This window comes from Asterias rubens, chromosome 19, assembly GCF_902459465.1.
Source record: "Asterias rubens chromosome 19, eAstRub1.3, whole genome shotgun sequence".
NCBI lineage: Eukaryota > Metazoa > Echinodermata > Asteroidea > Forcipulatida > Asteriidae > Asterias > Asterias rubens.
Window position 1 is genome coordinate 6,359,881 of NC_047080.1, and position 22,446 is coordinate 6,382,326.

At 38.1% G+C, this 22,446-nt stretch overlaps 2 protein-coding genes across 2 annotated transcripts in view; one reads left to right on the top strand and one right to left on the bottom strand.

Annotated features, from left to right (window-relative positions):
- Positions 1-14,114, top strand: part of LOC117303324 (sushi, von Willebrand factor type A, EGF and pentraxin domain-containing protein 1-like) — a 57,624-nt gene extending 43,510 nt beyond the window's left edge. The window contains exons 24-30 of the mRNA XM_033787491.1: positions 882-1,103; positions 2,812-3,096; positions 5,618-5,791; positions 7,599-7,775; positions 9,527-9,787; positions 12,761-13,006; positions 13,663-14,114. Coding sequence (XP_033643382.1) covers positions 882-1,103; positions 2,812-3,096; positions 5,618-5,791; positions 7,599-7,775; positions 9,527-9,787; positions 12,761-13,006; positions 13,663-13,925 — 1,628 coding nt within the window. The 3' untranslated portion in view covers positions 13,926-14,114. The remainder of the gene's footprint in view (positions 1-881; positions 1,104-2,811; positions 3,097-5,617; positions 5,792-7,598; positions 7,776-9,526; positions 9,788-12,760; positions 13,007-13,662) is intronic.
- A 2,450-nt stretch (positions 14,115-16,564) lies between these two features.
- LOC117303259 (CDGSH iron-sulfur domain-containing protein 3, mitochondrial-like) lies at positions 16,565-19,372 on the bottom strand. Its single transcript, XM_033787415.1, has 3 exons — positions 19,267-19,372; positions 17,454-17,544; positions 16,565-16,943 (listed from the first exon to the last, which is right to left on the bottom strand). The coding sequence occupies exons 1-3, from the start codon at positions 19,324-19,326 to the stop codon at positions 16,708-16,710; spliced, it is 387 nt and encodes a 128-aa protein (XP_033643306.1). The 5' UTR covers positions 19,327-19,372; the 3' UTR covers positions 16,565-16,707.
- Positions 19,373-22,446: the final 3,074 nt, after the last annotated feature.

The window sequence follows — 22,446 nt, forward strand, 5'->3', positions numbered from 1 at the left end:
TTGCACTGGTCGTGGGTTCCAATCCCATCCAAGTAATATGCCTATGATATTTTTTCACAGGACTTGGGGAAAGTACTGAGTATACAGTGTTTTAACACTGTATACACACATCACTATTTGGGTAAAAACCAAAATTAATATTCTTTATCCCGATGCAAATTTAACATCTATTATGAACAAAAACATATCCATGAATGCTTGCAGCAGAAACACGTAAACAAACCCAGGCACTTCATTGTGTAATGTGCACAGTGCATTCAGCTATTGTATTACCCTGTACAAAGTGGAACAAAGAGTACAAAGTTTTTTGCTCAAATCTTTTTTTTTTATGGGGGTTATTTTTCTAATACCCAATTCCAGACCTTTGTCCTTTTGTAGGACAAATAGGGATTACAAGGGATCGAAAGAAAATATAGAAATCTTGGAACATTTTTATCAGATTTGTTGTCTTAACTTGACAACTACAAATATATTCTTTAAACTCTGACAAATATTTGAATTGTGAACTTGGTAAGTGGTCAAAAATATGCGGTTTTGATTGTGTGAAAATGATTTCTAGACCTATATTTTTAAATTTGCTATATATGTTTATAGAAATTAAATTTGCATCGGGGATAAAGAATATTTATTTCGGTTTGTACCCATAAACACCAATGTGTATTAGCGCTGTATACTCAGTACTTACCCGAGTTCCGTGGAAACATCACAAGCATATTACTCAGGTGGGATGCGAACCCACAACCTTTGCAATTCTAGAGCAGTGTCATACCAACTAGACCACCCAGATTTCTTGGTGGCTACATATACGTATGTCATTGGTTATTTTTGTCTTGTAGTAACCGAGCAGGAAATGTAAAATAGTGAAAACTTTCATATTTCAGAAGCTTCGGCTAAGCAAAGCTGCAGACTTCCTGATAGAATAGACAACATTGCGCAGTACAAGAATGGAAAGGATAAGATTGAAAATATTGCTCCATCCATCACTGTTACACATGGAGGTTCTATCGTATCAAGATGTCGTGATCCATTGGTAGACAAACTGATGACTTCTGCCATACGCACATGTAATGATGGACAATGGATTGAAGAAAGGCCTCGGTGTGGTATGTGATTATTGAATACATGCTTAAAGGATTTGGGTACTTATTGTCACACAAAACACAATGTCCACAGATTTACATTAAAAGAACATGCTGCCTTGGATCAGTCCAGTTGGTCTTTGAAAAGCATTTCAAACCCGTTTGTTATGAAATGTATATGGTTAGAGCGATGTTTTAAAAGTAGAACATAGTGATCCACACAAGTGTGACTCGGAATTGCGCGGTTTTCCTTTCACGTCGCAAACTAACACGGTCAGCCATTTTATGGGGTCCAAAATGGCCGACCTTGTTTCTTTGGGACTTAAGACAAAAACGGTGCATTTTCGAGGCATGTTTGTGTGGATCATTATATTCTACTTTTAAATTATCTACATGTATCTAACCATGTGCATTTCATAACAAACGGTTTCAAATGCTTTGCAAATATGTACCAGCTCTACCGATCCAAGGCAACTTGTTCCTTTAAACTTACAGAGTTTGAAGATAATGATTGTAGAAAGCTTCCCTTAAAATATTGCTTGCTGAGGTGCGACTGTTTTTTAGAAATGAGTAAAACAATGTCACGCTCGTCTCAGTTTTAGCATGTAAAATGTATTTGTAACCAGTTATGGTATTAAATACCTTACACATGTAACTGGTTAATTTACCAGTGAGACAAAAAAACTTTAGCACGAAAAACGTATTGATAATGCTTAATTATTATGTGACATTGTTTGACCATGGTTTTACTAATTTCTCAAAAACTACAGTACCTCAGCAGTAGTATTTTTAAGGGGAATAGAAATATGATTTCAGGAGCTAAGCGTAACAAAATTATGCTGACCATAATAATGTTACCAGCCAAACTTAAATGTCACAAGTGACTGGTATCTGCATTTTTCTGCTTAGCAGAAAATTGTTAAGCAATCATTTCTGCTTAAAGCAGCTCTATGAAATTGGACCAAGTGCTTGATGTGTAACAATTCCCCACAGCTTACCTCACAGCTAGATCATGTTTCAGACATGAACATAATGAGATTAATAAAGTGTTTCCTGTTTTCATTGAGACCTCTTCATGTATGATTCTTGTGGGGACTACTGTAGAAGATGCTGTCATTGTAGGTTGAAGGGAAGGGAGTTTCAACAGACCTCTTGCATATGACTTCAAAAGCCCAAACAGTGACCTTGCTAAGGACAAAGAAAGACCTAGCGTTGACTGAAATTGTTTGACCTGAGCAATGGTGGCCACAGTCCAAGGGGTCTATTGTCCCTGTTGTCCAAAATATTTCACACTTATTAGATAGAAGGGATCCTGGGAAACAAAATTGTTACAAATATTTGTATACATGAAGTTTGATTTTTGATTTTGTGTTCTCTCTCTGGCGAGAATACTGTACAACAACAAAAATAAAAAAATATGTTATTAATTTTTTAAAGAATGAAGTTTTGGAAAGATTGTAGAGGTTGAAGACAACATGTGAACTATTTAGGAACTTGTAACAATCTAATTCACAAAACTATTAAAACTATGATACATTTTAACAGGCAATTGTGTAATATAAGATTTGTTAAATTTCTATGTACTGTTTAATTCTCACAATTGTTTTTTGTTTTTCAACAAGAGTATGTTATAAACGTTTATTGAAAAAAATATATAAAAAATTGAAGCGTCTATTAGGCCTATGGCAAGGGTTGCTGTATCTCATAACTATGTTTTTTTATATAACTCTAGAGCGTGCTGAATCAAGGTTTCAACTTCCATATCTGGCCGGCATGCGCTATCAGTACTACGCTAATGGCACTCTCCTTATCTACCCTGGCATCGGTCAACTAACAATTGGATGCAGGGTAAGCCACCCATATAAACCTAGCCTTGGTGTTTCTCACCGAGAGCACATTTATGGCAAGTTTACAGGTGGCAAGGATTTTGGACAACCAAGAGAGGAACATTCTGGTGTTTATGTGTGTCAGAGACTAGGAGGCACATTCCAGCATAGTCTTGATATTCAGGTAAGAGGTAAGTTCCACCACTAAGGACTAAAATCAAAGAAATGTAACATCTGTATCTCCAGCTATTTAATAATCATTAGTTTGGCGCTAGTATTATTTGTTTTGGTGGGCGTTAGTTTTTGTTCTAGGAGGACACCGTTCCTCCTCCAGCAAATTATGTTAAGGGCTAAAATTAACAAATCAAAAGCCATTGTCGTAGCTGTTAAATTAATTTTATTATCAATTTTTATAATCAAATGCTTTATACTCCGCATTTGCTTCCTCCTGTCACATCTACATTGTGTTCTTTATTTGGATCGATGGCTGCCATGTGTTTGTGTTTTATTTCCATGCTTTTAGCATACTCGGGGACTCTCCTGACACTTGGCAGTGGGTTGGCAGGGAAGTAGGTTGGGTGGTTCATTCTGACATTTAATTATGGAATAACAGTTGGATTATTTGGTCTTCACTTTGTGGTAATGACCGGGCGGGTTGGTGGCTGGCCGCTGTTAAACGGACCAAGCTGGAGGCGTGGTCCATTCACAGCGGTCAGTCACCAACCACTGTCCCTTTAATAAATACCTTTTTCTTAAAAACAAATGGTTAAACCGTCAAAATGTGAAACTTTTGCTTTGCATTTCTGTTGTATTAATGTTCAAGTGCCACATTTTACTGTCAACTATGACCTCTGCTAAATGTGAACCAGACCATGTATGGACATACGTGTATGAGTTTATATGTGGGCACCTGTTACATCAAAATTGATACAATTTCAGCGCGTACATGATAGCAGTTAGTGGGGGTGATAGCAATTAGGCCACATAAAAAAAATTGTTGATTGTCCCTGCCCGACCGTTCAAAACCCCCAACCCCATTTTTTTTTAATCATAAAAAAACAACCTTTTCAATTATATTTTTTTCAAAATGTAGGCCTACAGGTTTGAAAAGATGTTTAAAGAAGGTTTTTATTCATGATGGCAAAGCAAGAACAATTCTTCAAATATTTACTTGGGCTACAATGTGCTTAGTTGTTTGAAAAAGTTTACAGAAAATGTCATCTAGGAGTTAAATTTGTTTGACAAAACTATTGAAAACATCAAAAACACACAAACCCTATAGAGCTGTTTTATAGTGATTGTGATGATTTCTTTATTCTTGATTTCATATTTGGCATGTCAACAAGACTTTAAAAAAGCAGTTAGTGTAGTACCGCTTTCTGCAGCAAGTTGTGACACATGTAAGTTATGAGATGAAGTGCCAATGAAACTAAGATGAATAAACATGCAACATGCAAAGCGCAAACACTAGTTATACACAATGTATGCTGGTTAAAAGGGGCCATTTATTCGCTAGTTTCCTTTATTTCAGCTCCCTGGTGATATAATAATAATAATATTAATGAATTAGCTCATTTTACAGAGATACAATGCGCTGGTACAAAAAAAGCTATGAAAAAATTACAGTTTATGGGGGAGAAGAGAACAGATGCGTTTTTAATTTCACACTTGAAAGTCTGGAGTGAGTTGATGTTGCGAATGTGATTCAATAGAGAGTTCCAGCATCGGGGACCAGCAACTGAGAAAGACCGGTCCCCTGCCCTTTTGTGAGTGTGAGGGATTGTTAGATTCTGGCTGGAGCGGAGGCCACTCCAACCAGGTTTGTTGAGGTTGAGAGACTCTGTGATAAACTGTGGAAGTACGTCAGAGAGCGGCTTTGTGCATGTTCACTGATGGTTTGAAGGTGGCGTTGTCTAACCAGTGTAATTGTTAGAGAAGAGTGGAGGCGTGTGTGTATTTGGGTTGTGAGAAAATGATACGAGCAGCATTGTTTTGGAGCCTTCTAGTCGTTCAATGTCAGCTTGCTTAATACCATTTGCGTATACACAGCCTCTGGTGCCAAGTGTGTAGCACACTAAGTTGAATCAATCACAAAGAACCATCTCTAACTTCCCAGTTTGCCATTTGTGTGGCATTTTAAACCAAATCTCAGTTTCCCTGTGGGCATTCAACCTGTGCTGCCCCAGCTGTAGTGCATCGAGCCAAATCAATCACAAGAACTGCTCTGTTCTCACAGGTACCCCTTCAATTGTCAAAGACCAGTCTTCTCACTTGGTGTATCTCAACATATATATGCATAAAATAACAAACCTGTAAAAATTTGAGCTCAATTGGTCATCAAAGTTGTGTGCTTTCAGATGCTTGATTTCGAGACCTCAATATCTAGTTCTGAGGTCTCGAAATCAAATTCGTGGAAAACTACGCTACTTCAGGTTCAGAGGGAGCCATTTCTCATAATGTTTTATATTATCAACAGCTCCCAATTACTCGTAACCAAGTAAGGTTTTATTATGCTAATAATTATTTTAAGTAATTACCAATAGTGTCCACTGCCTTTAAAAGCACTCTTCACATCAGATACCATGTGTTAAGATTGCTGTTGATCTCCATTTGTTATACATTTGTCTGTTATGTGAATAAAAACCTTAGGCTGCTTGCTTCACCATAGCTTTCAGTAGTTAAATAGTAAGTAACTGTTGTTTTCCCATCTAGCTATCTCTTGTCCAGAGCCAGAACCACTTACGAATGGGAGACGACATGGCGATGAGTTCAGAATAACACAATCAGTGTCATTTGAATGCAATGAGGGGTATGAGCTTCAGGGAGACTCCATCTTTAAATGTAATCTCGGCCAATGGTCACCAAGTTTCTTTCCATCATGCAGATGTAAGTATCAAAGTTGAATTTGTTTGCATCCAATGTTTCAGAAAAGTTATTAACATGTTGGCACTTGATTTAAATAGCTTACTCATCCACATTTTATGAATTGTAGGGGGCACACAATTTTTTTGGTGGGGTGGGGCATTTATAACTGCCCAAGTTTCCAGTTACTCTTTTCCAAAGTCCCGTTTCAGCAGCTTTTTTTAATGTAATCTACTATTTTTATAAAATAATCTGCCGTAAGTGCAAACAAAAAATCCGGTGCCTGCAGGTAAATGGAAACATAGTGTTAACAACATAAAAATAACAACTCTGGAAAGTTCCAATCACAAAAAGTCACTTGCCCTTATGACCCCCCCCCTCCCCGAAATTGTGATGTTATTTCACAGTCTAAGTTCACACACATGCACACACCCATCGGTTTTAACTTATCACTTTTTGTCCAAAAAACGATGCCATTCTCACATTCTTGAAGATAACAATTTTGGGTGAGCAAAGAAAAATTTACAAGGACAGGATTTGATAATATCACCAAAAATTTGATCCCCATTAGGGTGCTCCCAGGTTGTATCATAAACTTGGGTGCGATCCCTGGCTACACGGCAGTTATAACGGCTATATGGCTTCTGACTGGCACCCATGTACGTATTAGGAAAATATGAAGATTGCCATAACAGAGCTTATAGCTCAGTTGGTACAGTGCCGTCACGTTAATCGCAGGTTCTAATCAATTTTAGTTTTTCACCAAAAAGTTTAACTTAATTAACCCAGTCAGTTTCCCTTGTGGTTTGTTACCTTATCTTTTAATAAAGACTCATAAAACTGTTAACAAGTTTTTCAAGGACATTTGTAGTCTTGTTTTGAATGAGCCCAGTTATTATTGTTGTGGAGAGAGATCCAATGGGAGACTTTTAAGACGCTGGCAGCAGCAGACATAACAGTCCTTTTTTGCAGTCTGAGCCTGCCCCTACATGCTCAGTATTGCGCATGTAGGTCTGAGCAGGCGCTGAGCTGTGAAAAAGGACCATCCAAAAGTGTCCCATTGACAATATCATCTGCCATGAGCTGATCCTGGTAACCCGCTTGTTGCCGCTTATTTTGCAATTGCCCTAGTTATCAGTCTGTGGGCAAACAAGACAATAGATAGTAGCAGGGCTTTATGCTTCGTTTTTGAAAGGGCAAGGGCACCAAGGCAATTTCTCTTTGGCAGAGGGCACCCTATGAGGAAATTGTAAATTTCTACTGAAGCATTTCAAGGGCTCTAAGGCAATGACAAGGGGCAACGGAGGCAATCGCCTCCAGTGCCTCCGTGAAGTATCAGGCCTGCTAGTAGTGCTCTCAGGGTTGTCCACAGTTTTTTGTAGTAGCAGGTAAAAAGAATGTAAGTTGCCGGCTTTGTCAAACGACTTAGCAAGCGAAGTTTGAGTGCCCCTACGATGTGGGGTCAGGGGCCCGCCTAAGGCCTAAAAGATTTTCCCGTTGTAGGACAGTACTTTAGCAAATTGGAGGAGACCAAAAAACTAATAAAAAAATAAAAGTAGCCGGCAGAAAAGGACCAAGTAGCGGGCGAAATCCCCGGCAAAATCGCCAGCTACTCCAGCTGTTCTGGACAACACTAGTGCTCATTGATGGTTCTCACTATGCAAATGAAGCTTGAAATAAATGAAGTGAATATTTTACATTTTGCCGTTCAAAATCACACCTTCATGTACAGATGACAATTGCATGGGTCCTCCTCTACCCATATTTTGTGTGAACATTAATTGCTAGTGTAAATAACTTGTTGATATTAAATTATATATTATATTTGCAGCTCTTAACTGTCCTGAGATCATGAGTGATGATCAACATATGATTGTGGAGGGTGGAGGGACCTTAATTGGTTCAAACGTAGCATTTCAATGCCGTCATGGATATAGATTAGTTGGTGATTACTACTTAGTATGTCAATCTGGTGGTACCTGGTCAAACTCTTATCCTCATTGTGAAGGTAAGATTGTTATTAAAGATGCTATGTCAGATTCTTGGCCGATTTGACCCAAAAATTTGAATTTAAAATTCAATAGGTATTTTGATGGGGGTCGAGAAAGTTACAAGTTTTCGTTTGAGCCATTGCTTGAAAAAGTCCACCAATTATTAGTAGCAGTGAAATAAAGTGCTCAAAATTAGTTTTTGTCGGGATTCTGACAATATACATGTGTGTGTATCACGTGACCAATTCTTATGTGTTTTATAAGAAACGTTTTAAATTTTTGTCATGGTTCCTGACCATTAACATTAAAAGATAAACTTTTTTTCGTTAGAGCGGGTGATACTCTTTGAAATACCATTCACTCAAAAAAATATATTTTTTAATGTTTGGGGCCAAAAAATCTGACATTACATCTTACATGTACATCATTTGTACTGAACAATTGGTAGTGTGATATGTCAGGCATCTTTTACAGTATGGACACCAAGTAAATTCACCGCTTGCACGATGCGGAACGCACAAGCGTCCACAATTTTCAACATTTTGGCTTTGGTGCTAGTAGTTCTATGCGAGATATTCTTTCCACTAAGTTTATAGACTAGTTTTTACTTGACACCCAAGGCTTTGAAGTGATGATATTAGAAATGTTGTGGGCTTTGTGCTCTGGATGTTATAACGTTGTGAACAGCATCAGTCGCATTACACAAAAAGGATGTGGTAAAAAATACTCTAGTCACAATTCAAAAGTTTCCTTTCACTAAAAAACTTGGGAAAGTTTTACTATATGTAACACACAACTCTTATACATGAGTCTCCAACAGGATACTTATAAATGGTCAGCAGCTTGAACTTTTAGGTACACATGGCAAAACTATGGTCAGTCGTTTTTCCGGTCAATTTAGCCAAGCCTTCGTGGAGCCCAAGCTGAGTTCTTATTTGGCAAAATTGGGTTCATTTTTTGTCAACAACTTAAATGTTTGCCTGGAATTACCCATTTAGTAACTGTGCTCACCATGGAAAAGGAGGTTCTTGATTGTATATGGCAAACATTGATTATGATGTTGAGCATGGTTATTGTTTAGGTAATACTGAGGCATTCTGATACTCACATTCTCACAAAAAGGTGGTTGGGTTTATAAGAGTAGCACTCTCTGCACCTAAAATATTTCTGATAATTTGGACTGATTCTTTAAAAAGTTTTAACTTCCAATTGTCAGAAATAATCAAAACAATTATCAAGTCACAAAAGTGTATCTTCAAATTTTTAATAATTCATTTGGTCTAGACAGTTTTATGTAGGAATTAACAAGTGCATCTTAAACACATACAATGAGCCAGAGTTTGAAACAACTGCATTTAAAGGCAGTGGACACTATTGGTAATTGTCAAAGACCAGTCTTCTCACTTGGTGTATCTCAACATATGCACAAAACAACAAACCTGTGAAAATTTGAGCTCAATTGGTCATCGAAGTTGCGAGATATGAATGAAATAAAAACACCCTTGTCACACGAAGTTGTGTGCTTTCAGATGCTTGATTTCGAGACCTCGAATTCTAAATCTGAGGTCTCGAAATCAAACTGTGGGAAAATTACTTCTTTCTCGAAAACTACGTCACTTCAGAGGGAGCCATTTCTCACAACGTTTTATACTATCAACCTCTCCCCATTACTCGTTACCAAGTGAGGTTTTATGATAATAATTATTTTGAGTAATTACCAATAGTGTCCACTGCCTTTAAGATAAAAAACATTATTTTGATTTTACAGAAAGAGCTGAGCCGACTACAACTGAGCCAGCAGTATTGGATTGTGGAGGTGATTGTGAGATATGGGAGAGATGTGTTGGTACTGACCAAGGTCAGAGAATATGTAGCTGTATTCATCCTACCTATTGTGAAGAGGAGGAGGAAAGACGACTTTACTGTGGAACTGATGGAAACGAATACCCAAGTATCTGTAAACTCAAAGCTACTGGATGTCTGCTTGATCAGGACATTGAAGTAGATTATGTGGGACCATGTAGTCAAGGTTAGAACTCAAATTATTTATGTTTTGTTAGGTCCGCTGCTCCACGTGCTTTGATAATTTGATAATTTTCACTAATAAATCGCATCACTTAATCCCCCTCTAACACTTCAGGTTAAATGGCTTCTGACTGGCACCCTAGACGAACAACATTTTGACAAAATAGGTGGACTGCCAACTTACGGCTAGATAGCTCAGATGGCAGATTGAGCACTGGCATGATAATCACAAGCTCAAATCTCATTCTAATTAATTTGTCTTTGTTCACCAAAAAGTTTAATTTAGTGAAAGGCAATGGACACTATTGGTTATTACTAAAAATAGTTGTTAGCATAAAACCTTACTTGGTAACAAGTAATGGAGAGAGGTTGATAGTGTAAAACAATTGTGAGAAACGGCTCCCTCTGAAGTGAGAAAGAAGTAATTTTCCACGAATTTGATTTAGAATCAGGGACCTCAGATTTAGAATTTGAGGAGATCAAGCATCGGAAAGCACACAACTTCGTATGACAGGGAAGTTTTTTCTTTAACTATTATCTCGCAACTTCGACGACCAATTGAGTTCAAATTTTCACAGGTTTGTTATTTTTTGCATATGTTGAGATACACAAAGTTAGAAGACTGGTCTTTGACAATTATCAAAGGTGTACAGTGAGTTATCTCAACCATTGTTCAAAGACTCACAAATGGATTTTAATTTTCGTCAAGGCCACTCCTAAACTTCTTTTGAATGAACAGAGCTATACAAATACTCAAAAGCATGAAAAGTGTCACATGTTGAATTAGTATAGAGAGACCCATCTGCTCGGATTTTACAAATTTGTTTCTGTTAATTGGCCACCAGTGTGTAAGTAAGACCTACATGTACTTCCTCATTCTAAGATGTTTGAACTTAAAACCAGGCTTTCTGCTCGTTCTCATCCATACACTCTTGCTTTGTTGAGATGTAGAGCAAGGAGCCATTTCAGCAGTTTGGAACTCCTTGCCTGGTGCATGTTTCCCTCCATCCATGTTTAATTTTGTTTTTTGTTTCTTTGTTCTGTTTTTGGTTGCTTTTGTTTTTTTTTCCTTGTCGTCCAAGTCCTTAATTGTCTGTCTCAGGGAAATATACAAAAGCATTATGCTTAAACCTTTTCCCTGCATATTGACTATTATGTTAATTTCCTTAGTTATTATCTTCAAATTCTCTACATTGCATCCGTCCTTCATGATTATATTCATCGATATTTCTTTTCTAGTGTATGCGTAAATTGTTATTGTCACCATGAAAAATAAATGTTCATTGATTGATCTAAGACTACGACATCCGGACGCCTATGTTCTATAACATGATCAGTGTTAATGTTAAAGTCCCAGAGGATCTGACGCGGTCGGTCTCTGCAACTTTCTCCGGAACATGGTCGTACCAATTTGCAGTCACTTGGACACCTCATTTCTTGCACATATCCCAATGATTTACCTTGGCCAACTTGTCGCATCTACCTTTGTACTCCGTCTAAGCCATCTTACTGCACTCGCTGACAATATGAAAGACAGTCTCCTCCGCCTTGTTACACATCCTGCACAAGGGAGAGACGTTTGCTTTCTCTATCCTTGCCCTCATTACATTTGTCCTCGGAGACTGGTCCTGTGCTGCAGTAATCAAGCCCTCGGTTTCCTTTTTCAACTCTCCTCTCTTTAGCCAATTCCAGGACTTGTTGCAGGCCACTTCTTTAGTACATCTTAAAAACCTACCAAGAAGTGTTTTGTTCTAACAATCTTGGTGTCTTTCTTATTTCCTTTCCCTCTTGTACTCCTTCGGCCCAACTTCGCACACTTTCAAGTATTTCTGTGCTGCTTTCAACAAGTTCTCCTCAGTTTTCCTAACATGACAATGCAAACTCCTGCGCTCTATGTTGACACTGCCTGCCACACTCAGCAACCCTCTACCGCCCTTGGAAGATGAAGCCTCCTCACATTCGCCGCGGATGAAGCATGTCATTCATGGTCATCAGTTTTCTTGTTCTCCTATCCATGACATCTACATGTAGATCTTCCTTAGTCCACTCGACTATACCCGCACTGTACCTCACTCACCAAAGACACGGCCCATGTATTGAGTTTAGACTCCAAACATTTCTTGACCCGTCTGATGATGTATTCTGCCCTCATCCTTACCTTTGACTCCTCATGAAGAACATGGTCCGATTCGAGTACACCAAGATGCCAGTAACTCTCCTCTTCACCCAAAGCCCTCATCTGTGCACTATCTGGCAGAGCAATGCCATCGGAATGTACCCGCTTTCCCCTCTTCATCGTCATTGAAGCACATTTCTCAAGGCCAAATTGCATCCCGATGTCATCGCTGAAAATCCTGAAGGTCTGCACCAAAGAGTCGATCTCCACCTCAATCTTTGCAAACAACTTCAAATTGTCCATAAAAAGCAGATGGTTTATCTTACACCCGTCCTTCTTCATTTGGTAACCGGCACTTACCTTCCTCAGAATCAATGACAGGGGCATCAGCGCAAGAATAAACAGCAGCGGGGAGAAAGAGAATCACCTTGGAAAATACCTCTTCTTTTACATACCTTGCCCAGACTATCATTGTAATGGTTCTAGTAATGTCAATAACCTTACAAATTTAAATTCAACAAAACTGTTTCATTGGTTGAGACCAATTCAAGAATTTACTCTGAGGTAGTGCAGTTAATTATGATCCTATAAGCTAAAGTAGTAGTCCAAGCCAATTTTGTATTCCTTCGGCCCGAGTGGTAGTTAAAAAGCAGGACAGTTCTTTTCAGAACTGAGAAATCTCCCGAACATCCGATAAATCTACTCCGCAGTAGTAAAATAAAGAAAGACATCGTCTAAGAACAAACTCTACCTGGCAAGTAGAGACACACATGGTGTTATCACAAACCAATTTTATAACAAAGACTACATTTGAAGAATTTGGTATTCTTTTTCAAGGTTTGAAGTTTGTTTCTTTGACAGTGGACAGTGTAGCGCCAGTCATCAGCGACTGCCCAGCAGACAGAACTGAGACTCTCAACACTGGTGCCTCATCAGTAACCATCACTTGGGTTGAGCCTACCATGGCGGACAATACTGGAGTGTTCACAATGACCAATTCCCACCAATCAGGTGATGCCTTCTTCCATGGATCTACTACAGTCACATACACCTTGGTCGACATCGCTGGCAACCAAGCAATCTGCTCCTTTGTAGTAACTGTCATTGGTGAGTACCAACATTTTTTTCTGTTCAAATTTTGCAGCGAACGCTACTTTAGCGATATGCAGCCAAAAATCATATAATTATTACACAACAAATACTTCTTTCCTCTCTTCATTAACACCCAAACAACATTTTAAATATTCCAAACGTCTTTCTTATTTTATTCAAACAACGTTCAATTCTTCTTTGCGAGTAAACAGTTTTTATTAATATTATACACCGCACACAGAAATCCTCGTCATTTGATTGGTGGAACACATGTCCCACGGCATCCGTTATTTTGCCATGTGTTAACTGCTGCAATGTTCCAAAATTTAATGAAGTCCCCTATGGATAATTATTGGATGCTTAACAGCATCATTCCCCGATTAATCGTTCCTCACCCATTTGTGTAAAATGGGGCAAGGTTTTGTCACAGCAGACAAGGTTGGTTTCTGCATGGAGTCTGTATGGATACTTGTATGGATGTTGTATGTTAGCTGAAGTTAGTACTCGCAAAACAAGCAGGCTGAAACCAGGAAAACTTCCCTAACTTAATAAAAAGGATTTAGTTAATGTGCTCACCATAGAAAGTAAGGTTCTGAACAAATGAAAGGCAAACGTTAATAAGAGTTTGAAACATCTGCATTTAAGATAAAAACATTATTTTGATTTTACAGAAAGAGCTGAGCCGACAACTGAGCCAGCAGTATTGGATTGTGGAGGTGATTGTGAGATATGGGAGAGATGTGTTGGTACTGACCAAGGTCAGGTAATATGTAGCTGTATTCATCCTACCTATTGTGAAGAGGAGGAGGAAAGACGACTTTACTGTGGAACTGATGGAAACGAATACCAAAGTATCTGTAAACTCAAAGCTACTGGATGTCTGCTTGATCAGGACATTGAAGTAGATTATGTGGGACCATGTAGTCAAGGTTAGAGGTCAAATTATCCATGGAGTAACAGTAAACAATAATGTGTGTTGACAAACAGTAATAATATATTTGATTTATACGGCACCTAAAGATATCTCCAGGCACTTTACAAAGTGTATGAAAGACACTGGACACCATTGGTAATTGTCAAAGACCAGTCTTCTCACTTCGTGTATCTCAACATATGCACAAAATAACAAACCTGTGAAAATTTGAACTCAATTGGTCGTCGAAGTTGCGAGATAATAATGGAAGAAAAAACACCCTTGTCACATGAAGTTTTGTGCGGAATATTTGATATACAGTACTTGATACTGTGGGGTCCAAGCAAGTTTTTTCAAAGGTTTTCTCAACCTCGTACAACGAAGCCTTCTGATTTGTAATTAATGCTGGCTACTGTTTATAACTGTCACTGTCAAATTTATGAAACACCAATTACATGTATTTTATCATGCAATACCAAAATAAATGTTTTATTGAATTGAATTGAATTTAATGAAAAGGAAAGCTTCATTAAAAGCATAAGATTATTATTTGACCCTTACGAAACCGCAAGCCTATCAAAAGTGTACGTATGGGCTTTGAATTGTTTCTATTTTGGGGTGATTTCATCATTTAAATTGTTTTACATAATCTGCTCGTTCAATCTGTGTTATTTTGGTGAAGTAAATATTAATAACACATGCAATATAATAGGTTGTTTAAAAGGCATTGTATGATCACGAGGTATCAATGTATGCCATGAAGATTTGTTCTTTGGAACATGTCCTGTTATTTCACTGCTGCGGAGTGGATTTTGGAATTAGGGTCTCAACGTTAAGACCAGTCTGCTCTGGTCATCCTCAGGAGACTGACTTAACTTCTATGGAATGATTGGTCTCAACATTAAGACCAGTCTGCTCTGGTCATCCTCAGGAGACTGAAGACTGTTGAGACACTGTTGTCTTTATAGAGATTCAGAGGTTTCAGTGTAGAGTCAGTCACTGCTTTGATTGGTTCTTCTGAAAGGAGAACTGTGTATGGAAGGCTCACCGTTATTATTGTGTGGGCTGCTCATAGTGTGTGAGTGCCTGATGCACTGGAGCTTGTCAATAGACTGTATAAATCTCATCACCATACGTAAGGAATAAAAGGGATGCTGTTTTGATGTTTAATTATTAATAAATCATTATTAAAGCAGAACCTGTTACTGGTTGCTTGACTTTTTGTAATTTTCTATTCTTCATTAATAGCTCCGCAAGGCTCTGAATTTAATAATAATCACAATGAACAGATGTTAATTGTTAGCTTTCATTTTTATACAAGAAAGTAATGTAAGTAATTAAGACATTGTTTACAAACCTACTACTAATTACAGGGCTTGATCTCTGGGTCCAATTTCATAAAGCTGCTAAGCAAAAAAAACCTTTCTTAGCATGAAAGGGTTGCCTTCAATAAAAATAGGATTGAAAACCACTTTTCAATGTGATTTTCAGGATAAGCAAACAACAGCTGAATACCAGTGTTTAGCAATATGAAACAAATGGAAATTTGGTGGGTAATCCTGTGTTTATCAAGGGGTTGTAACCCCACCCGAGTAGTATGTCTGTAGATTTGTTCTGCTCACAAAGCACCTTTCTTGTCCAAAATCAGTGTAGGTCAAGATAATAATACTACATGTTCCTTAAAATTTGTTTTAAAAATGTACACACATTTTGCATATCGTAAGTTGAACTTTATAATATTGTTTATTAAATGTTTGTATTCGTGGTACCAAAACTAATGATGAAATTGTAGGTTCTCTGGGTTTCAATGTATATCAAGTTTTCAATTGCGCAGAAGAATTTATGAAAATAAAGAATGAATTTGGGTACAGGATGTTTGTTTACAAAGTCTGCCTTTTCTTTTTGTTCACATCCCTTGTTTCATTAATTACCACTAAGGCTGTAAATCTCTTTAACCCTTTCCTTCTAAGTCAACTGTTCTTAAATCCCACCCGAGTAATATGCCTGTGATTGTTTTCACCGGACTCGGGGGAAAAGCACAGAGTATACAGTGCTATTACACACATCGGTAATAAAAACCAAAACTAATATTCTTTATTCTTTGTACCGATGCAAATTTAACATCTATTATCGTTGCTGTACCCGCTGCCAAAACATAAGATTGGAACTGCCTCTACCGGGAAACCTTGCTAGTCTAGTTCGTAAGGCACTGCTCTAGAATTGCAAGGGTCTTGGGTTCAAATCCCATCTTAGTAATATCTTACACCAATGTGTGTTAGCACTGTATACTCAGTACTTTCTGTACTCAGTATGCCTGTGATTTGTTTTTCACAGGACTCACCGAGTGTACAGTGCTAATACACATCGGTGTATGGGTAAAAACCTTTAATATTCTTAGATGCATTGGACACCTTTGGTAATTTTAAAAGACCAGTCTTCTCATGTTGTGTATCCTCATGACGCATAAAAGAACAAATCTGTGAAAGTTTGAACTCAATTGGTCGTCGAAGTTATGAGAGAATAATGGAAGAAAAGACGCCCTTGTCACACGAAGTTGTGTGCTTTCATGTCTTGAATTCGAGACCTCAGCTGAGGCCAAATCTTTTAGTGAGAAATACGTTACTTCAGAGGGAGACGTTTCTCACAATGTTTTATACAGCTCTCCATTGCTTGTTACCAAGTACGTTTTTATGCTTACAATTGTTTTGAGTAATTACCAATAGTGTCCTTTGCTTTTAATTTAAAGCACTTAATAAAAATAGAGTCTAGATTAGTTTAGCTTCCCTTGTAAGGAAGAGAAGCATCAAAAGTCTGGTACCCAGCCACACTTGGTGCATAGCTTAGGGCACTTAGTTTGATGGTCATCTTTAATTGGGCAGACTTTCTTTAATTGTTCTATAGTGTCTGGTAGATTAGTATGTGTTGCATCACAGAAGGGTGGATCCTTGGTGTGTTTACACAGGCAGATTGAGTAGAGAGATTGAGGCTTCGAAGGTACTATCCACTTCAGGGATTTGAAACCTGTCCCTTTGTGAGCACCTGTAAAACAAATGGATACAAAAATCCATCATTATTACTCATTTGTGTTACACTGCAGTGCACTGCCCATTTTAAATTCAAACTCAAAAAGGAATTGAGAGCAGAAGTTCAAAATGTCAATCTTCGGACTTTTAATTTTCTACCGTTAAGTGTTTTCATTCCAACATAAACAAAGACTATTAAGATCCTTTCCATTGGCAGAAACTTCTACCCTAACTAGGTGGCAACCCAAACGATGACTACTGCACAGAATACAGCATTTCATGGACAGAAAGGTCTTGCGTAACTACTTGGGTTGACTTCACAAAGAGCTCAGATTGATTTGTTGAGCAAAGTGTGATGTCACAATCAAAATCACTTAAGTATGGGCATTGTTCTTCAACAATTTGTAAAATAAAGAAACAGATTCAAGGCACATTTATTATGTGATTTACATTATACATACTGGAGCTTTTGTCATTGTGTAATTAAACATGTTAAATATGCAAAATGAGTGTTACCACTACTCACCATCACACCATGGTTGAGTTTTACTGAGTCCACATGTGCACCATTTCATCTTCTTGCCTGGCTCAAGATTTCTCACATTAGCTGGACCATACTGTTTATCAAAAAATAATATAGATTTATGATTAGGCCCTCTTTGTCTTCAGTAAGGTAGGGTCACAAATTAATTGTATAGAGCTAAAATGCTGATTTATTGGCAAGGTTATCAAGAAAGAGTCCATAAAACCACATTTTAAAGTTTCAGCTGAATACAGTGTATAGGCCTAGTTGTTGAGAAAACAGCATAAAAACTGTGACAGTATTTCACAAGAAAGTCAGATCCATCCACATTTAACGAGGTGACAGCAAGTACCAACTCGACTCTAGCTGCAGCATTCAGAATTCTGAGAAACGATTCATGCCTGAATCTTTTCCAAGCTATTGATTTCTTATCAATCGGGAGCATTTCAGACTAATAAATTCCGCAGAATGCTTACCATCTTTATGACAAGTTGGGGGAAGGGGGAGCTCATTACCAAAGTAAGACCCTTCCTTCTAAGCTTCTTCTTCCGGGTAAGTACAGACTCAATTACATGAGCAAAAGTGTACTGCGTACTTCCTTTAAGTTCCTGCATAATATATTATTCTTTATAATTCGTCAACTTAAGTTTTCACTAAAGCCTGAACCTCAAGTTCATTTTAAATTACACAAGTAAATGTTTTGTTAGTCGACGAAACTCTAGAAACTATTTTGGGCCTCCTTAACGCTATACGTTTTTCAAATCACGTTGATAGGTGAAAGTTTTACGACCGTTAGCCAGCAATAACTCAACTTTCTTTTGGACTACACTACCAACACTTTCCACACACACTCAATATACATTCATAATGCTTGCATTTCCTATCTGTTGAGTGAAATTAAAAAACATCGTCAAAATATTACATTTTCTGCTCAGTACTCACTGTTGTTTTTCTGCCGCATCGCACCAGCCTACTACATGTAGATCGACGAACTGCCGAGCCGCGGCCGAGTCGAACTGTGAAAGCGGTGTTACAAGGCAGTGCAGCAGCAGTGCGTGGGTGCTGTCCGTTTACAATACCCGCCGTTCACGCATAAAGCTTGCATGCACTGTGGCGGCCATATTTGACTTGGGATTTTGAGGCATTATGGGAAAATTTTGAGCTTGGCATACAGCAAGTTCGAGCTCAGCACCCCTCAATACCTCTAAAAAACTTAAATTAACACAATTTGCCTTCAGGGTTGATTTTTTTAAAAATTTTACCCAGTCTATCTTGGGCCCTTTACTTATTCATCGCTATTTATGGAGTGTCACGTCCCACGATACATAGCGTTGTTACATCACTAAATAAAGCGAGTTTTGGGAACATGCTGTGTGCCAAAAATCTAATCTATCTACTGTTTTTTTTTACCACCGCTGTTTTGGGGGATTTCTTTTTTTTTTTTGGGGGGGGGGGGCGGTAAGAGCGTAGGCCTCTTTTTAGTTTATTCTCATCTGAATTTGTCCTTTAAACTTTCTGGTCTAAAACTTTCTTCTAATTTCAATCCAAGATGGCGCGGGTTAAGCTTTTAATAGTATAGATGGTCACACGAAGTTGTTTGAGTTTGACAGCAAGAAAGGTTGAATATGCCAATAATTAATTTGAATTTAAGCCCCCTAGCCTAATATTAATAATAATATAGGCCTATACTAATATTACTCAAAATAGTAATAACAGTAACAAACTTGCCTAATTAGGTCAATTTCATTGAATTATAATATTCTGTGTGGGGCCATTCAATTCAAGTAATCACTAATGAACTATTTATTTAGATTACCATGCAAACAGCTGGCTGTAAACTGTCTTTTTCGTCGGTAAATGAAGCCATGCTGGTCATAAGGATGGTTGTTGTGATTAGACGGCTGCCCAATTCATGTGTCGGTCACCTGACAAAATGAGTCACGTGTATACAGTCTTTCAACCACGTGAGGGCGCAAAATAAAAGGGCGGAAAATAAAAGGCCTCAGCTGTGTCGTCACGCGTTGTTCACAGACCTTTCTTATAAACTATGGAAAGCCAAAACTACAAATCTGATAGCAGAAATTCTGAATAATAGTAGAAAATGAATAATGTTTGCTAACATACCAACCAGCGCAGTTTGTTTGTCAAAAATGTATAGGTGAATGAGAGATATGGGATTAATTGGGGGGGGGGGGGCATTGTCAATGTAAAGTCGTTTCCTTAGATTTCCTTATTATGTTCATAGTATTGTTGCTTTAGAACGCCATTTCAAAATTGAAACAAAAGTTATGTGTAGTTGATCGCGAAGCCTTCCGGAGTCGGGTTTTGGAGTCACAATTAAGTTCAAATTAAACTGCAGAACTTAATTGGCCTTTTGCATTGTGGACAACAAATTTAAACACAAGATCAACGAACGAAAATAAAAGGTTGCCGTCGTTTATTGCAATTTCCAAGACAGCCAAATGACTGCTAAGGCTTCTTCTAAATTGAATACAAACGTGCCCTTTTGTCATCATAATGCACTTTCTAGAAATCTAAAATGGCTGCTTTTCCCTGCCCCGTGAATACAAGCTTCTAATTTTGAAATCTTGAACTCCGTCACTAGTATACTTTGGCTGCAATCGACGTTTATATTGGAAAACATTATGACGTTTGGACCTAAACGTTGTTGTAAAGTGCATTGTTCTTTGTTTGTGTCCTGGGGTAAGCTTTTTAAATTAAAACATTCAGCAAATTTTCAACAACAAAAATTGTAAAATTAAGACCGACTCATTAAATTTCGATTTAAAAAAATGACACCAACACTTTAGGCAGTCAAAGGAACCGGTGCATTCGCTGTTTATGAAATAAATAATATCACTCAGTTAAGTTGCAAATTTCATCATTTAATCGCATGAAAGAAACAAGCTAGAGGTAGGTAAACTTATTTCAATTTTATCAACTGCAAATAGGTATAGAAACTTAATTTTATAGTTTTTAATAATCTACATGACATGACTGGATGATCTGGATGAGAGAATGAAATCATGTGTACGAAAACGAAATTAAATGCAAAAGCATTAGTAGCTGTACAAACTTCAGCTTCGATGAACTAGAGGAAAATGCGTGAATTTGCAATTGAGTTATTTTTTTTCTTTCTGAAAATTACCGGGAAACTGATTTATAAACTATCAACAAAATTGTATAAACTGACTATTATTCGATTTTCTACACTCTCAATCAACGCTACAGACCCATGTGAAGAGTGCACACCTGGTACAAGCAAACATGGGCGTCAATCAGGGGGGGGGGAACAGGGGGACATGTGTCCCCCCCCCCCACCTTTTGGAGGGTGGGGAACACAATATCAAATGTCCTCCCACCTTTTTGACCACCTTTATCATGAAGCCCAAGTTTTGCACTGTGTAAGACGAAACCCGGTGTCCCTAGGGTGGGGGACACTATATCAAATGTCCCCCCTCAAAATTGGCCCTAGATTGCATCACAGAGCATCTAAAAATGCAAAATTTCATCGGGCCCTTAATCGGGCCCGCACCTCACGACGTAAAGGCTTCCCACACGCATGGTCCATCGTTGACAGATTTGCACCTCCCCCTGAAAGAGTGGAAGGAACGTGAACCCCCACCCCATTTTCGAAGGGTGTGGGACACAGTATCAACTGTTCCCCGTGGCTTTTGACCACCTTTATCATGAAACTCATGTTTTGCACTCTGGAACTGTAGAGCACTGGAACACAATATTCCCACAGCTCATTGTTCTGTTTCGTTTGCCATTTGGCCGCTAAATGGCCTAAAGATTGCACCATCTAAAAATACAAAATTGTCCCGGGCCCTTAAGCGGGCCCGGACCCATGCCGTAAAGTTTTCACATTCGCGTGCTCACTCTTTGGCAGATTTGCCTCCTAAACTTTCGTGTCAGATCAACACCTGAACATGCTGTTAACCAAAAAGATTCTACTGCTGCTCACATTTTTAGATGTTCTGTTCCATTATGTAAGTGAAAGCCTCTTATTGGCCTAAGATTGCACCACAGAGTTATGGGCTCCTTTGGCATTGGACAATCGCATCGGGTTGGTATGACCCCATGTTGACCTTTTTCCGGGTCAACCGGAAGTGGGACCTTATTTCAAGAACTACACAGCAGATTTTCAAACTTTTTTCAGTTATGGACTCTTTGGGCATTGAAAATCAAGCATGGCTTTCCGTGACCCAGTATTGACCTTTACTACCAAGAACTACACAATCAATATTTGAACTTGTGTTACATTTATTCAGCACAATGACCATGGCGCCATGTTGACCTTTATTTTTTGTGTTTAAGCTCCTTTTGATTTAGTATCGGATACAAGACCAGGTAATCACATGTCATAGAGTTGTAATGTGTGTGTTTTTTGTAGCATAGAGAACTTTTATTAACAAAACATCCGGGAACAGCTGTGTGATTGTTTACAATCACTATCTCTAGTTTGAATTGCAATTATTAGTACATAGTCATACTGACCCTTAGCTTGAAACGTAATTTGTAGTGGAAGGTTTGTGTATATATAGAGGATTGTTTTATTGAATAAACTAATAGTGTAAATCGAGAAATTCTCTCTGAGTGTTATTCATTGGATTATGGACCGCAAGATTGTTCTGACATTTATCAAATGTTACCATGAGGGGAAAATATGGATTACTGCCTCTTCCATTATGCGCCTCAGGGCTAGGATGTGTCCAACAGTACACTCATTAGAACACTCATTAAAGCTTCTAATTAGCATAAATTAACACGTGATGACGTCACAGTCTTTAAATTGTGTTTTTCGTACTAATACATTTCATAAGGTACAAGATGGTATGTAACTTACCCCCAATCCAATGACATCTACAAAACCCAATTGTGTATTGCACTAATCATAGGTTAGATGTATGAATGCAATGATCAATGCATATCACGTTGTACCCATGATGCCAAGATTTTTAATGAATCATTAATTAGTGACGTACCTTGACTG

What these genes read in the sequence shown, in the direction of transcription:
- LOC117303259 (XM_033787415.1), bottom strand. Translation starts at nt 19,326, where the DNA reads ATGACCAGCATGGCTTCATTTACCGACGAAAAAGACAGTTTACAGCCA. An exon ending in TACAGCCAGCTGTTTGCATG is followed by an intron (nt 17,545 to 19,266) that starts GTAATCTAAATA and finishes TTTGATAAACAG; the next exon opens with TATGGTCCAGCTAATGTGAG. An exon ending in AACTCAACCATGGTGTGATG is followed by an intron (nt 16,944 to 17,453) that starts GTGAGTAGTGGT and finishes TTTGTTTTACAG; the next exon opens with GTGCTCACAAAGGGACAGGT.